The sequence below is a fragment of the Ornithorhynchus anatinus genome, chromosome 14 (genome assembly GCF_004115215.2).
Source record: "Ornithorhynchus anatinus isolate Pmale09 chromosome 14, mOrnAna1.pri.v4, whole genome shotgun sequence".
NCBI lineage: Eukaryota > Metazoa > Chordata > Mammalia > Monotremata > Ornithorhynchidae > Ornithorhynchus > Ornithorhynchus anatinus.
The window spans coordinates 15,087,649-15,104,251 of NC_041741.1; the positions used below are offsets into that span (position 1 = coordinate 15,087,649).

At 49.2% G+C, this 16,603-nt stretch overlaps 3 gene segments (V, D, J or C); all 3 read left to right on the forward strand.

The window, feature by feature from the left end:
• LOC120638829 overlaps positions 1–16,603 on the forward strand; it is a 96,533-nt gene that overhangs the window by 77,440 nt on the left and 2,490 nt on the right. Inside the window, 2 exon segments of the C gene segment in view lie at positions 15,539–15,832; positions 16,510–16,542. Coding sequence covers positions 15,539–15,832; positions 16,510–16,542 — 327 coding nt within the window.
• LOC120638828 overlaps positions 1–16,603 on the forward strand; it is a 140,968-nt gene that overhangs the window by 75,841 nt on the left and 48,524 nt on the right.
• The window catches only part of LOC100076564, a 189,816-nt gene that overhangs the window by 75,376 nt on the left and 97,837 nt on the right, over positions 1–16,603 (forward strand).

Here is a 16,603-nt window from a genome sequence, read left to right on the forward strand (position 1 = left end):
TTCATTAAGCACTTACTATGTGCTGGGGTAGATACAATAATGATGGTATTTGTTAAGTGCTTACTACGTGCCGAGCACTGTTCGAAGCGCTGGGGTAGATACAAGGTAATCAGCTTGTCTCACGTGAGACACACAGTCTTCAACCCCATTTTATAGATTGAGGTAACTGAGGCAAAGACAAGTTAAGCGACTTGCCCAAAGGCAAACAGCTAACAAGTGGCAGAGTTGGTATTAGAATCCATGACCCCTGACTCCCAAGCCCGTGCTCTTTCCACCAAGCCATGCTGCTTCTCTACTCAGTCAGTTAGGGGAAATAGCTGGAAAACAAAAAGAAAGGTTTTTTTAGTTGTTGAAGCTTAAGGCCACCACCTTCTTTGGGAGCTGAAAAGCTGAAAAGTCCCCATCCTACGCCATGCAGCCCTATCTTTGTTTTTGTTGCCAGGTGAGGTGGCTCTTCTCTTCGATGATGCAAATAAAGCAGACCAGAAGCATTCACAACTATAGGAACATGATCCTTCCGGGTGCCTAAGGAGGCCTCCACCCTCCACCTGGAACTGCTGGGTGGACTGGCAATGGGGCATTCCCCCAGCACACCCCCAACAGCAGCCGAAGCTTCTCCCTGGTCAAGAGTTCAATCCTCCAGCGTATTCTCTCTCTCCCCCAAACAGACTCAGCCCAGAGCTCTGCCTGCATCTAGGATGGAACCTCTCTACCCCAAGGCACAGCACGGACTCAGCGGGATGGACACCCTCTTGCCGCCCCTACCCCCGTTGCAGGGGAGACCAGATCTGTTCCCCACTGAACCCTCCCTGTGGGTCCCACCCATGGAGCCCTTGGGGACAGGACTTTCCTGCATCCTGGAAGTATCCTTGCAGAGGATTACTTATCACCATCATCCGGAGGGGCCAAGGGGCCCAACCAGCAGGTAGTCGAGATGAAAAAAGCCAACCATCCAATGAGACGTGCTCCCTCTGAGACTGAATCATCACTCAGAATAGCTGCCTTGTGGGGTAGGAGTAATAGGAATGGACGTCAAAGTACTGAATCCCTCACTACTTCACTTCCCGCTGGAGTGTAATAATTGTGGCATTTGTTAAGCGCTTCTATGTGCCAACTACTGTACTAAGCACTTGGGTAGATATAAGGTAATCAGGTCAGACACAGTCCCTGTCCAACATGGGGCCTAACAGTCTAAGTAGAAGGGAGAACAGTTATTAAATCCCCATTTTACAGATGAGGAAACTGAGGCACTGACACCCTTTTCAACTTTCCGTTACCTGGGGAACCTGGCCAGCTGGTGGGGCCAACCTTACAGTTTCCCGGGATCTGGTAGATATGCTCCCTGCCCACAACAAGCCTACAGTCTACTGGAAGCTTACAGTACCCCTTTCAACTTCAGCACCCCCAAGAATGGATGGTCTCACCCTTGCATAGTTGGTCTGTGGGTGGGAAGCAGCATAATTTTGATCAAAATGGAGACACTGAGCCAAGACCAAGCATTGGTGGAAATATGGTGAGGATTCTGGAGAGTCAGAGGGTTAAAAAGTCAACGAACAATCCCTTCTTATCTCTATTCTGGAATCCACTGATTGTGTCTTTCTTAGCTCACCTTTCTAACAGAAATAATGCTGAGAGGCAAGTGATTTACATTTTTTAAAAAGCCAACTCCCTTGTTACCTTCATTGATTGCAAGCTTCAGCAACTTGAAATAAAACCTGTCTTGAGGTTCATGTGCTTGTCCCATTATTTCCTCATCAGTCTTCACCAGTAAAATGAGAAAAATTGAGATGATGATATCAAGAGTATGTACATCAGATTTACAGAATTGAAAGAGGTGGTTTACATTTGGAAAGTGATTCTATATCTGATGAGGTTGTTCACACTGGGGAAGACAAATCATTAAATCTATCCATGGTATTCATTGAGCACTTACTGGATGCAGAGTACTATACTAAACTCTCGGGAGAGTACAGTGCAAGAGTTGGTAGACATATTCCCTGTCCACAATGAGTTTACACTCTTAAGGATGAATTTGCACCCAGAAGAGTTGAAGTGGATAGAATTGTCCACACTTGAAAGCTGATGCCATATTGGATGGAGTTAGGGTGGTCCCCACTGGGGAAGGCGAGTGGAATTATTCACACCTGGAAACTGATCCCATATCTGCCAGGACTCTTCACTCTAGGTTATATGTAATGGGGGTGATCTTTCACATGTGAGAAGACTGGAATGGAATTGAAAGTGACGAAAACTGACCATCTTTCAAGAAGTGGGTTACCTGCAAATAGAGGGTAGGGCACGCCCTTGGATCCTAAGACTATAAGCTTCTTGTGGGAAGGGAACACGTCTATCATCTCTGTTACACTGTACTTTTCCAAGTGTTTGGCGCAATGCTCTGCATACAGTAAGTTCTCAATAAATATGACTGATTGATCAGGCTGTGGATGTGCTCTCTGACTGTATTGCTTTTTATGCTGCTTTGATCTAGGACTGACCTAGTTATGTGATGATAATTAGTGTAGTGGTGATTTGATCTAGTGCTCCAACTTATCCTTAACTCCAGAAAACGACTTTACTTCTTTTCTTCTTAGAGCAGAACCAGGTCTTAGTACAGAGCCCTGCACTCAGTAAGTTTTTAATAAGGAAGCAGCATTGTTTAGTGGATAGAGCATGGGCCTGGGAGTCAGAAGGACACAGGTTCTACTTCCAGCTCCTCCACTTGTCTGCTGTGGGTAACCTTGGGCAAGTCACTTAATATCTCTGCTTCAGGTACCTCATCTGTAAAAAGGGGATAATGACTGTGAGCCCCATGTGGGTTGTAGACTAGGTCCAACCTGATCTATCCAGTGCTTTAGTACAGTGCCTGGTACGTGGTAAGTGCTTAAGAAATACCATTAAAAAATTACACTACTACCATTCCTGCTGTTACTCAGTGTGTTACAGTATTGGAAACAAGCGGGTCAGAGAGTGGACAAGAGAACCTCTCGAAGACCAGCTATCTTTCTAGGTGGGAGCCATTTATTGCTATATGGTACTCTCCCAATCGCTTAGTACAGTGCTCTGCATACAGTAAGTGCTCAATAAATATGATTGAATGAATGAATGAATAGTGAAGGAGGGGCTGGTTCCTGTGCTAGTTCCAGGATGGGGAGACGGGGCAGATGATGGTCTTCCAGGGATTTTCTGGGAACAATAGACCAAAAGGTTGTAGAAGGATGAGGACTACTGGATTTTGACGATCCTGGCTGGCCTAGATCGAGCCTAGTTCAGGGGAGAGCTTGGCAGGAATTTAGCCTAGAGAACTCCAGCATAGGTAAGAAAGAACAAGAGCAGAGAGAGCAGGAAGGACAGAAGGTATTCAAAATACGGCAGGAGAATGGTCAGAAATTCCCCATTTTCCCCAACAGCCAAGTCACCCGTTCTCTAAAAAGTGTTTCCTAAATCCCAAACAGGAACATCTTTCCAGATTATCTTTGTCTTTTCTCTAACTGATTTATTTCTCACAAAGTAAATATCAGGGCATTTATAACTAGGAGTAAAATGGTAACAGACATGAACATTCCAAATAATAATCATCATCATCATAATATTTCTAGTATATGTTAGGTTTCAGTGTCCTCTATGGCTTCCAGAATCAGCTGCCCCCAGAATCCACCTGATGAATGAGCTGAGAGGGAAACTGAGGAAGTCAGGGAAAAAGCAGGGGTGATGGGTGAAGGCAGCAGGGGACACAGATGGCTAGCATCAGGTATTGGCCATGTCGGACATTACAAGGGAGACAGTGATGTGGGTGGGTTTACCGGTGGACTTGTCCACGGTCCTCTCCATCACGTACAGGAGCGGGGCCTCGTGCAGACGACACAAATGAAAGAGTCCCCGGCAGTCCACTCTTTGGCGACGGTCAGAGTGCTGTAAACAAAGTACAAGATGGGGGGCTCGGGCAGGGGGCCACTGAAGGTGTATTTGTCCCAGGCCACCAGCTGGCCTTTATGCAGCCATTGGACCATCACCAGGCAGAAGAGAGTGGCCAAAACTTGTAGGCTTAACTGATCTGAGGGAGGGGGGAAGATGTACACAGCTGGGGAGTGGTGAGCTGTCCCTGGTGGGGAGAGAGACAAGATATGGTCAGCTGGGTCACACACATCTCCCCATCTCTGGCAGTGAGAACAGAATAGCAAGGAGGGGGTCTCTGGGGCTAGCACTCCTCCCAGGGCTTGCAGTGAGCTGAAAGAGGCTTACCTGCCTGGGGCCCTGCAGAGGATTCCGGGGGAGGTAGAAGGGGGATCCCCAGTTCTAGGGCGGACTGCTTGGGGGAACGGGCCATAAAACGTCTAGGAATTGGCAGCAGGAACTGCAGCTGCAATTGCCAGCGACCACGATGGCAGTCATCCCTCTGATCTCCCATTTACTCATTGGAGTCAAACGTGGACGGCTCCTGAGTGACTTCCTTCACTCAAGGGTGCTTGGCTCTGCAGATGTACCTCTTGCCAACTTTCCAAGCAGCTGCTCGTCTTGCTCTCCGTTCCATTGTTTTCATGACTCATGCTTTGTCTGGCTCTCAGTGCCAACTCCATTCACTTGCCAGCTGATCTGGACGCTGGCTAAGTCATAGTCCAGCACGAGGCAAGTCGTGTGGCCCTTCCCATTCCCGCTTACCAACTCATCGCAGGAGGGTGCGAAGAGGTATAGGGTCATCGCAGTGGCATGGCTGAGTCAGGCTGCAAGGCACATGGAGAGGGGAAGGGCTCAGAGGGAGAGGCAAGTATCCTGCCTACAAACTCTATTGTACTCTCCTAAGGGCTTAGAGCTGTGCTCTAAACACAGGAAGCACTCAATCAATATCACTGATTGATTGATTGACAGTCAGGGAGTCAATCATGCTAATTGAGTACTTATTGTGTGCAGAACACTGTACTAAGCGCTCCGCAGAGTACAATGTAGCAATAGACACATTCCCTGCCTATAATGAGCTCACAGTCTAGAAGGGGATTGGAGAGAGCAAGTCCCATAAGTCATTCTAGAGTGGGGTCCTACCCATCCTCAGCCCCACTGGGGACTCTGAGGACGGAAGAACCAAAGGATGAGAAGGAAGAGTGAAGGACAACAGGAAGCTGGTCAGAAGGAGAATGCCCGCAGAGGCCTTTACACCTGAGTACTTGTTGCTGTTGTAGAGCTCTGGGCCTTCCTTCAGGGCAGGGGGCATGACCCTACAGGTGAACGTGTCCCCACCCTCCCAGCTCGAATTGGAGACTCTCAGGAGGCTGCAGACCATGAAAGAGCCACTCTGGTCAGCGACAGAGAAGAGGGTGGACAAGAGTTTGGTTGACTCCCACCCATTCAAAAGCCACTGCACCTCTGTGGAGTTGGGCTTGAACTGCAGCAGCAGGCATTTGAGTTCCACAGTGCCACCCTCCGAGGTGCCAATGCAGGGTGGGCGCAAGAGATGCATTCTGGGTGGGCACATCCTTTGGGCTGGAGATAGGGAGATAGAGAGAGACAGGGGATTGATGGAGAGATGGAGAATAATCAGGAGCAGGCAGTCAGGAGGAGAGAGCTGGTCTGACTAGGGGAGTGGAATGGCAGCACCAGGTTTTCTGGCATTCAGGGAGGAGACCGGAGGATGCTGAGAAAGCTCTGTACTGATCAGGAGTTTGGAGTCTCCTGGGGTTTGGAGTCTCCTGATGTCACTGGCCATCTGGGACAACAATTTTTCTCCTCCACCACCCTCCCCATCCCAACAATGGACTCCTCTTCTGGGTGATCGACCTCCTAGGACCCCACCCTCTAGCTCCCATGTCTTAGGTCCCTCCAGTGGGGAAAAACAGCAGTTATTTCCAGTCCACCAGGGTCGCTCACCTTGGCATTTAAACACAAGGCCTTTCTTGTCCTTGTTGTGTTTGTGTTCCACCGTGCAAGTGGGTGGCTCAGAGCCCCCCACTTTGAAGCTGGGAAGGTGAGCTGGCTGCTCTCCGTGTATGTTGAATCAGGCTTTTGTATGGATGGAAAGTTCTTCATGTCGTCTTTGATATTCCAGGTGAAAGCCAATCCATCTGGGGAAAAATTCATTGCTAAGCAGACCAAGATCACCTCGTCCTCCTCTGGGGCAGGGCTTTCACACCCTGTGTACAGTGGGTACACATCTGGAGTCCGCTGTCCTCCTGGAAGGGAGAAATTGTAGACATGTCCAGTTTCCATTTAGATACCCACAGGGATCCTCTGGGGCATGGATCTTGGATGTGGGTTCTAATCCCGGACCTGCCACTTGTCTGCTGTGTGGCCTTGGGCAAGTCGATTCACTTCTCTGGGCCTCAGTTACCTTATCTGTAAAATGGGGATTAAGTCTGTGAGCCCCACGTGGGACAACCTGATTACCTTGTGTCTACCCCAGAGCTTGGAACAGTGCTTGGCACATAGTATGTGCTTAACAAATCCCATCATTTTTATTATTAGTATTACTAATACTAGGTCAGACCCATGGACCATCCAGTCCAGGATCCTTTCTGTGTCAATGGCACCAAGATATTTGAAAACCAAGGAATGAAGCTCCTGAAGTCCAGTCTTGCTCCCAGCTGTATATTCTTTCCCTCAAAGTATGGGGCTTTGAGCTAGATCAATACTTTTACAAGTGCCAGTCAACATCCTTAACTTTTTCTCTCACCATCCCAAATTTTCCTTCTAGTAATCCATCACAGACCAAACTGCTCTTGAACCTCTGGAGGTCAGTCTGGTCTCTGCATCAGGCACGGGCTCCAGTCTGGCCCTCCTGCATCGGTCAGTCCTGTCAGGGGCCAGGACCAACAGTCAAGCCGGGCATTCCCTGGACCCTGGAGTATTGATGAACCTGCAGAGAACAACCGACATGGGTCACTTTCTTTTTAAATTTAAAGAAAAGTCTCAGTGATTCAACTTTCCCTTCGACCTAAAACCAGCACTCACTCTCTAAAGAGCCTTGCTACATCGGGACATAGGTCCCTGGTCTTATCTGGGATTGGTCAATGATGCCTTTAAGACAGAGTCCAGAGGTGCCATTTCCTCCAGGTGCCTTCCCTCCCCTCCTACACTGTCAAGGCCAATCAAGGTGGATGCAGAGAAAGAGAGGGAGTTGGTGAGGATGTGCCCATATCTCCTCCAGGAGGCCTGAGCATACCAGCTTTGCCACCTCCTGCCCTGAAGAAACCTAGTCTTCTTAGTCTCAGCTCTCAGGCAATTCCCCTGGGGATAACCCTGAGAGAAAAAGGGAAATGCCCAGACTGAAATGCTCCCACTCAGGTTTCAAACCCATATTTAGTGTTGGGACTCTCAAAACTGAAAAATTACTGTAATTTCTATTCAGGCTTGTTGTTGTTTCCAAGGAAAGGAGAACGGTATGATGTAAGAAGGGTGATGAAGTAGAAAAAGGTGGTGTGAATTGCTGGAGGAGAGGCACTGGAAATGGAAGCAGAGAAACGGGTTAAGCTGTGACGTGGGGACCAGCAGAGAAGCGGGAAGCTCAACTCCATTCTCCACCCAGCCCCCTGACAAGTCCTTCTCAAGCGGGATGATCTCTCAGCTCACGACGCTCCAGAAAAGACCAGGTTTGGTTTTTATCCTTCTGCTTTAGGGAAAAGCATATCATTTCCTGGGGAGATAGAAAAGACAGATTCCATCTGGAGCTGGAGAGAGTAGTGTTAGAGAGCCAGGACTCCTGAGTTCTACTTCTTTCTAAGAAAACATGTGTCAGGAAACAGCAGTGTTGGGAGATGAAGTGAGTAAACCTTCTGGTTTGGGAAGAACAGAGGTAGAACATTATCAAGGGGCATTCAGAGCAAAAAGCAGGTATTTGGGTAAGGGTATGCCTACCTGGGAGCAGGACCTGCTGCTGGCAGTAGGGTCAGGAAGGGGAAGCAGGGATGGAGGAAGTGGGACCCCTCATGAAGTTGGCGATGGAGACGTTGGGATCTCCGGGACTGCCCAACATAGAGGGAATAATATTTACCATCTTCTTCTCCAGCACAGAGCACTGAGAGGTGAAACAAGTCAAGAGGGGAAGAGAGACATTAATATAAACAAATAAATAAATTACAGATATGTACGTAAGTGCTGTGAGGCTGGGAAAAGGGATGAATAAAAGGAACAAATCAGGGCAATACAGAAGGGACTGAGAGAAGAGGAGAGGAGGGTTCAGTCAGGGAAGGCCTCTCAGAGGACATGTGCCTTCAATAAGGCCTTGGAGAAGGAGAGAGTAATTGTCTGTTGGACATTAGGAGGAAGGGCATTCCAGGACAGAGGCAGGATGTGGGTGAGAGGTCGGCCGCGAGATGGAAGAGATCGGGTTCCAGTGAAAGGTTAGCATTACAGGAGTAAAGTGTGTGGGCTGGGTTGTAGTAGGAGAGTAGAGAGGTGAGGTGAGGTGGGGCAAGTTGATTGAGTGCTTTGAAGCCATTGGTGAGGAGTTTTACTTTGATGCAGTGGTGGATGGGCAACCACTGAAGTTTCTTGAGGAATGGGGAAACAGGGCCTGAACGTTTTTGTATGAAAATGATCCGAGCAGCAGAGTGAAGTATGGACTGGAGTCGGGGGAGACAGGAGGCAGGGAGGCCAACAAGGAGGTTGATGCAGTAATTAAGGTGGGATAGGATAAGTGCTTGAATTAACGTGGTAGCTGTTTGGATGGAGAGGAAAGGGTGGGTTTCATGAGTTGTTGGCGAGTGCAAGAGCTGGGTTCTAGCAGGGGGGAGAAGAGCTGAGCTGGGGAGATGGTGCAGAAAGTAAATAGGAAGGGATTGCAGAAGCTCAAGTGGTTGGAAGAAGAGGAAGGGAGCTGACAGAAAGAACAAGAGCTGAGTTGGCAGAGAAAAGAGAAGCTGTTTACCTGGCGGGGAATACAGGAGGAGGGTTGATAGGAGACAGAGGAACACAGCTAGAAGAAGCTAGGAGAGTTGAACTGGTGGGTGGTACAGGAGCAGCGTCTAACAGGAAGAGGATCTAAGTGGGAGGTAGGAAATAGTTGAACTAACAGGGGAAGGAGTGGAAGCTGAACTACTAGTAATAAATTATTATAATGGATTCTATAATTAAGCTTCTAGGGCTTATGGGAGCAGAGCTACTAGGTGCTATGGGAGGTGAGATGGTAGAGTTTAAGGGAGCTGAGGAGGTAGGGTCTATGACCTCCGAGCTGGTAGATGCTAGAGGAGTTGAGCAGCTAGAGGCTATGGTAAACTGAGTGGCTATGGGCTACGAGATGTGAGATGATAGGACCTATGAAATCTCAATGGTTAGGGACCTCAGGAGCTAAAAGGTTAGGGGCTAGCGGAGCTGAGCAGCTAGGGGCTATTGGAGCTGAGCTGCTGGAAGTTATGGGATCTGAGTAGCTATAGGCTACAGGACCTGAGTGTTGAGGGCTGGGGAGTTGAGGTGGTAGAAGGTACAGGAGTTGAGCAGAGTGGTTTACTCTAAAGAGCATGGGCTTGGGAGTCAGAGATCATGGATTCTAACCCCCACTCCATCACTTGTCAGCTGTGTAACCTTGGGCAAGTCACTTAACTTCTCTGTGCCTTAGTGACCTTATCTGGAAAATGAGGATGAAGACTGTGAGCCCCACATGGGACAACCTGATTACCTTGTATCTACCCCAGTGCTTAGAACAGCAGTTGGCACATAGTAAGTGCTTAACAAATACCAATATTATTATTATTATTATTAGAGACTATGGGAGCTGAGCAGCTAGGGACTACTGGAGCTGAGGTTATAGGAGCTACTAGAGGCAGTGTTATCAGACACAATGGAAGCTATGGGACCTGAGCTGCTAGGGTCTTCGGGAGTTGAGCTAGTAGGAGTTACAGAAGCTGAGTTGGCAGGAGCTATAATTAATGAGCTGCCAGGAGCTAGAAGAGCTGAGTGGCTATGGGATATGGGAGCTGAGTTGCTAGGGGAACTAGGGGAGCTGAGCTGGTAGGGGCTAAAGAATCTGAGCTGCTTGGGGCTAGGGGAGCTGAGGGGCTGGGGGTTGGGGGGATGAGTTGGTAGGAGCTATGGGAGCTAAGCCGCTAGAGGCTATGGAAGCAAAGGTACTAAAAACTGTGGGAGCTGATCTGCCAGGGGCTAGGTAAGATGAGCTGGTAGGGGCCCTGGAAATCTGAGCTACTAGAACCTGGGAGGGGTTGGGGGGCTTGGGGCTATGGGAGCTGAGCTACTAATGGAGGATATGGGAGCTGAGCTATTAGGGTCTATGGGAGATGAGCTGCTAGGGAATATGAGACTCTAAGAAAGGGCTGCTAGGAGCTATGGGAGTTGAAATGCTGTAGGTTTTGGGAGATGAGTGGCAACAGAGCTTAAGGGAGCTGAGCTCCTGGGGCTAGGGGAGCTGAACTGGTAGGAGTTAAGGAAGTTGAGCTGGTAGCAACTACAGAATCTGAGCTGCTAGGGGCTAGGTGAGCTGAGGGGTTATGAGAACTGAGCTGCTAGAGGCTAGAGAAGCTGATCTGGTAGGGGTTACAGAAGCTGAACTAGTAGAAAGGAGCTAGGAGAGTTGAGCTGCTAAATACTATGGGAGCTGAGCCGCTATGGATTATGAAAGCTGAGCTGGTAGTGGGTAGGGGAGCTGAGCTGGTAGAGGTTATGAAATCTGAGCTCTAAGCGCTAGGAGAGCTGAGCAGCTCTGGCCTACAGGAACTGAGTTGCTAGGGGACCTGAGCTGGCAGGGCTGGTAGGGCTAAGGATAGGGCTAAGTGGCTCCAGGCTACAGGAGCTGGGATGCCAGGCGAGCTGAGCAGGTAGGGGTTATGGAATATGAGCTGCTACGGGCCAGGGGCGCTGAGGGGCAAAGGAGCATGGATTATGGGAGCTGAGCTTCTAGGGGCTAGAGGAGCTGATCTGGTAGGGCTACAGAAGCTGAACTGGTAGGAGCTAGGAGAGTTGAGCTGCTAAATATGGAAGCTGAGCCACTATGGAATATGAAAACTGAGCTGGTAGAGGCTATGAAATTTAGGCTGCTAGAGGCTAGAAGAGCTGGAATACTAGGGGAGCTTGAGCTGGTAGGGCTAAGGCCTAAGAAGCTCAGGGCTATGGGCTGTGGGAGCGGAGCTGCTAGGTGCTGGGGTGCTGAGCTGCTAGGGGTTATGAAATCTGAGCTGGAGGGGATAGGAGAGCTGAGATGCTAGGGGAGCTGAGCTGGTAGGGCTGGTAGGGTTAGGGATAGGGCTAAGTGGCCCTGGGTTACAGGAGCTGGGATGACAGGGGAGCTGAGCAGGTAGGGGCTATAGAAACTGAGCTGCTAGGGGGCTAGGGGTTATGGGTAATGGGAGCTGATCTGGTAGGGCTTAACAGAAACTGGGGTGCTAGGAACTATCAGAGCTGACCTGCTGAGGGCTAGGGGAGCTGAGCTGATAGAAGTTATGAAAGTTGAGGTGGTAAGAGCTAAGGAATCTGAGCTGCTAGGAGCTACCAGAGCTGACCTGGAAGGAGCTAGTGACGGGATCACAGGAGTTGAGCTGCTAGGGGCTAGGGGAGCTGAAGAGCAATGGGCTAGGGGAGCTGAACTGATGGAAGCTACTGAATCTGAGGTAGGGGCTAAGGGAACTGAGGGGCTAGGAGCTATGGAACCTGAAATGGTAGGAGCTCTGGGAGTTGAGCTGCTGGAAGCTATGGAAACCGAGTGGCTAGATGCTATAGGACCTGAATTCGTTGGGCCTACAGTCGTTGAGCTGCTAGAAACTATGGGAGCTGTGGTGCAAGGGGATACAAGAACTGAGCTGGTAGGAGCTATTGATGCTGAACTACTGCAGGGTTTGGGTGATGAGTGCCTATGACCTACAGGAGCTGAGCTCCTATGGGCTATCAGAGCTGAGATGTTAGGGGAGCTGAGCAGGAAGGATTATGGAAGCTGAGCTGTTAAAAACTAAATAATCTGAAATTCTAGGGGCTAGGGGAGTTGAGAGCTAGACATTTATGACATTAGAGGTTTCAGGGGCTAGGGGACCTGAGCCACTAGGGGCTATGGGAACCGAGCAGGTAGGAGATACTTGAGCTGAGCTGCTGGGGGTTATGGGAGCTGAGCTGCTAGAGGAAATGAACTGGTAGGGGTTATGGAAGCTGAGTTTCTGCCACTTAGGAAGCTATGGAAACTCACCTGCTGGGGATTAGGGGACTGAGCGGCTAGTGGCTATGGGAGCCAAGCTGGAAGGAGCCATGGGAGCTGAGCTTGTAGGGGCTAGTGGAGCTGAGCAGGTTGGAGCTATGAGAGCTGAGCTACTGGAGGATAAGGGAAAGGAGTGGCTAGGGGCTTTGTGAGCTACGAATGTTGAGCTACTAGAGCCAGGGACTATGAGAGCTGAGCTCTCAAGGTCTTAGGGGAGCTGAGCTGGTAGGTGCTATGAGATGTGAGATGATATATTTTGTGGGAGCTGAGCTGCTAGGTTCTTTGGAGTTGAATAGACTGTAAACCCGTCAGTGGGCAGGAACTGTCTCTATCTGTTGCCGATTTGTACATCTCAAGCGCTTAGTACAGTGCTCTGCACATATTAAGCGCTCAATAAATACTATTGAGTTGAACTGCTAGGGGTTTTGGGAGCTGAGCTGCTAGGAACTATGGGAGCTGAGCTGTTGGAGCTATGGGAGCTGCGCAACTAGGGGTTAGAAGAACTGCGCTGCTAGCAGTTCTTGGGATATGATCTGCTAGGACCTAAGGAAGCTGAGCTGGAAGAAGCTAAGGGATAAGAGCTGGTAGGTGCTGGTAGGTGCTGAGCTGCCAGGGAGTAGAGGAGTAAGGGTGTTGAGTTGCTAGGAGTTAGTGAAGCTGAACTGGCAAAGAACACTGAAGCTGAATTGGTAACTGGTAGCAAAACTGAAGTAGAGGGGATACAGAAGGTGAACTACTAGACATCACAGTATTGAATTAAGTATTGAATTGTGGTCAAATTTTTTGTTTTGGGATTTTTTTTTATGGTATTTGTCAAGTGCTTACTATGTGACAGGCGCTGTACTAAGGGTTAGGGTAGAAAAAAGCTAATCAGGTTGGACCAAGCTCGTATCCCATATGGGGCTCACAATCTTAATCCCCATTCTACACGAGGTTACTGAGGCCCAGAGAAGTTAAGCGACTTGCCCAAGGTCACACAGCAGACAAGTGGCAGAGCTACAATTAGAACCTAAGTTCTACTGACTCCAAGGTCTGGGCTCTATCCACTAGGACACGTTGCTTCTTGTTAGCAGTTAGCAGGGTGTGGTGTTTCTGTTCGGAACAAATGCTCACTGTTGGAGATGGGCTACCAGGATCACACAGAGACTTCAGCCATCCAGGCCTCCAGACTTCAGTTCGTAGAGCAGCCATATGCTGGTTTGAGAGGGCACTGGACCTGAGTTGACCAGAATCAGAACTGCTGAGTGTTCCCAGGACAAAAGAATGAGCAAAAAATATGCAATGGGGTGGCTATACCAGAAGCACGAGTTACCCCAGGACACTTAGGAAGGGTTGGCCGGGGGTTCAAGCTTTTGGTGGCTGGAGAGGTGGATATAGGGACAGAGTTGGCAGATGGCATGGGGAATTGGCTGGAAAATTGCTCCGGAGCAAGGTGGCAACAGCACAAATGCAGGGTTGGCAGAGGGCACGGTAGTCGTTAGCTGAGGGCACTAGAGGCTCAGCCAATGCAGAGAAGGGGTTTACACATTGCCGGGACAACAAGGGACTTGTACCCCCATCCAAAGCCTAGTGAGGGGAGTCAAGGGGACAAGTTAGCAGGGAGCATGAGTGAGTGTGGAGTTGGCAGATCCTGGAGGAAGTCCAGGAGCTGAGCTGCCCAGCAGCAGTTTCGGGGGCGGCAAGATTTATGCTTTTGCTGGACGGGACTTTCCAGCCCTGAAATGACATTGGGTTAGCCATCCGGGCAGTCTGAATCCTCGCTCTGGTGAGGGCTGGGTGGAGGAGGCAGATGTACACCCGTCCCTGCAGCCCCTGGACTGTGAATACTGACATCTCCCTGGGGAATTAGGCCCCCGTGATCCCATTCTGTTGAAGCCCCAGTGAGACATCGATTTCTCTCTATGAATCCTCAGGGGCAGGTATAGTCCAGGCGCTTTGTTCCAGTAACTCTCTGGTTTCCACACCACAAGGGCCTCAGCCAACCCTAGATGGCATCTGCGGAAGTCTCAGGGCAGTGGACACTAGGGTTTCTAAGCTCGGGGTTCAGCATGAGGAGTGGCTGGAGAGAGAGGCCACCCATTCCTCCACCCCAGACCTTGGCAGGATTCACCTCCCACTGCCAGCTTCCTTCCAGCTGTTTTCTTCTGCCCCCCACATGTCTCTAAGGAGAATGCTCACCCTGCCCAGCTCAACACCTCAGCTTGGGGTGATGTTTCCCTTGCATCTTCAGCCTGGCTGGGTTCTAGAGTGGAGGAGACCCCCCTTCATTCTGGTCTCCTCCTTTCATCCTCACCATTATGCCGCTGCCCCACTCAAATCCACCCAAGGCAGAGTGAGAGGGTCCCACACACACTGAGGAAAGCATGAAATTAGATTTCCACCCTAGGGAGTTGGAAGAATTTCTTCTCCTCCTCTATCGGAACTCACCCAACTGATTCCTGAGCGAACTGACCTTCTGTGGGGGAAGAGGTTAGGAAAGGGTGGTCCGTGCAGAGACTAGGTTCCTTGACTCCCACGCCTACTGTGTTACCTTGGGCAAGTCATTTAACCTCTCTGAGCCTCAATTCCCTCATCTGTAAAATGGGGATTAAATCTTGCCTCTTACTTAGACTGCGAGCCCTATGTGGGACAGGAACTGTATCCAACCTGATCATCTTGTATCGATCCCAGTGTTGGGCACATAGTAAGTGTTTAACAAGCACTATTATTATTATTGTTGTGGTTGTTATCATTGTTATTATTAAAATGGGGATTTGATATTTGTTCTTAGACTGTGAGCCCCATGTGGGTCAGGGGCTGGGTCCAATCTGATTATCTTTTATTTACCCCAATGCATAGTGATACTCAGCACATTGAAAACTTAAGAAATACTGTAATAATTATTGTTATTATCATTATCATATGATTATTACTATTACGGTCATTGTTATTAACTCAGGGGGAACAACCCTGACCTTGTGTTGCCAGAAGACTGGTCCATTCCCACTGAACAGTACGTGGGACAACTATGATTGTCAAATGCCATCAGCTCCTGAGGGGTCACACAATTGGCCGGTCTGATCCTCAAATGCTGATCAATAAACAGACCATACTAATTCAGTCCTGGTTGTTCCCCCAAGTCTATAGACTTACCTTTGAAGGATACAGAGTCATCATATAGCTGAATACTTTAGATGGGTCTCTGCATTACGTCAAGTCAGCCTTGAAGGAATGTCTTCTCCTGGCAGAAAAGCAGTAGCGATGAAACTCATTTGACAATTTGACATCTGGGGCTTCAGAATAGCAGCCACAGCTTTGGTGCTCTGTTCTAAGTGCATCCTCAGGGCAGGCCGGTTGGATCTCAGCTACCAGAGGTCACCTGGGGTTGTAAAAATGTGCATGGGTGTGAAATGTTCCAGCTTAACCCCGGTTTTTGTCTTTCAGCTGCGAAAGTGTCTCCGACCGTCTACCCCTTGATTCCCAGCCGCAAGGAGAAAAACCTCTCCCAAGTGACCCTGGGCTGCCTGGTGACTGGCTACTTTCCAGAACCGGTGAGCATCAAGTGGAGCCCGGAGACTTTCAGCAGCAACTCCAAAACCTTCCCTGCTATCCTCCAGCCCAGTGGTCTATACACCCTCAGCAGCCAAATCACCGTCCCTGAAGATAATTGGTGTGGCGAGTTGTTCACTTGCAGTGTAGAACACCCTGCCACCCAGAAGAACACCCAAAAAACAGTCGGTAAGACAACTGCCCCCCGTCCCGGGGGAGGTGGTGGGAGGCATAGAAAAGAGGGAGGGATCCATCCTTCCCGACAGAAAGGGAGAATGGAAGAGGGTTTCAGCCAATCAATTGTATTTATTGAGTGCTTACTGTGTGCAGAGTTCACTCCCAAGTGCAATATAACAATATAATAGAATTGCTAGACATGCTCCCTGACCACAACGAGCTTACAGGCTAGAGAGAGATATAGACATTAACATAGAGAAATAAATTAAGGATATGTACACAAAGTGCTGTAGGGCTGTGGGAGGGGTGAAAAAAGGGAGCAAATCAGGGTGGGCAGAAGGGTGTGGGGGAAAAGGAATTGAGGGCTTAGTCGGGGAAGAAATCTGCCTTCAGTAAGGCTTTAAAGGTGGAGAGGGTTGGGAAATAAGAGGCTGGTGGTGTCTCACTTCAGGACAAGACATACCACGTCAATGCATGAGGAAAAGCAACCTGAATGACTTAGTAAAATGTTAGTTCATGGCAAGAACTGTGTGCATGTGGTGGGAAAGGGAGGAAGAAGCCATGGACACATTAAAAACATAGATGTGAAATTCCAGTGCCATCTTATTTTAAATGAGCTGTGAACAATTTCTATCTCTTCAATATTTTCTTCAGTCTGAATGACTATTGATCTCTTCTTCTGTTTGCAGGACCTAGATTTCCTGGATCAAATTCATGCCCAGGTAAGTCTATAAACCCTTACTCCTCATCTTTCTGCCCCGCTGAGAAATGGCAGGAGAAAGG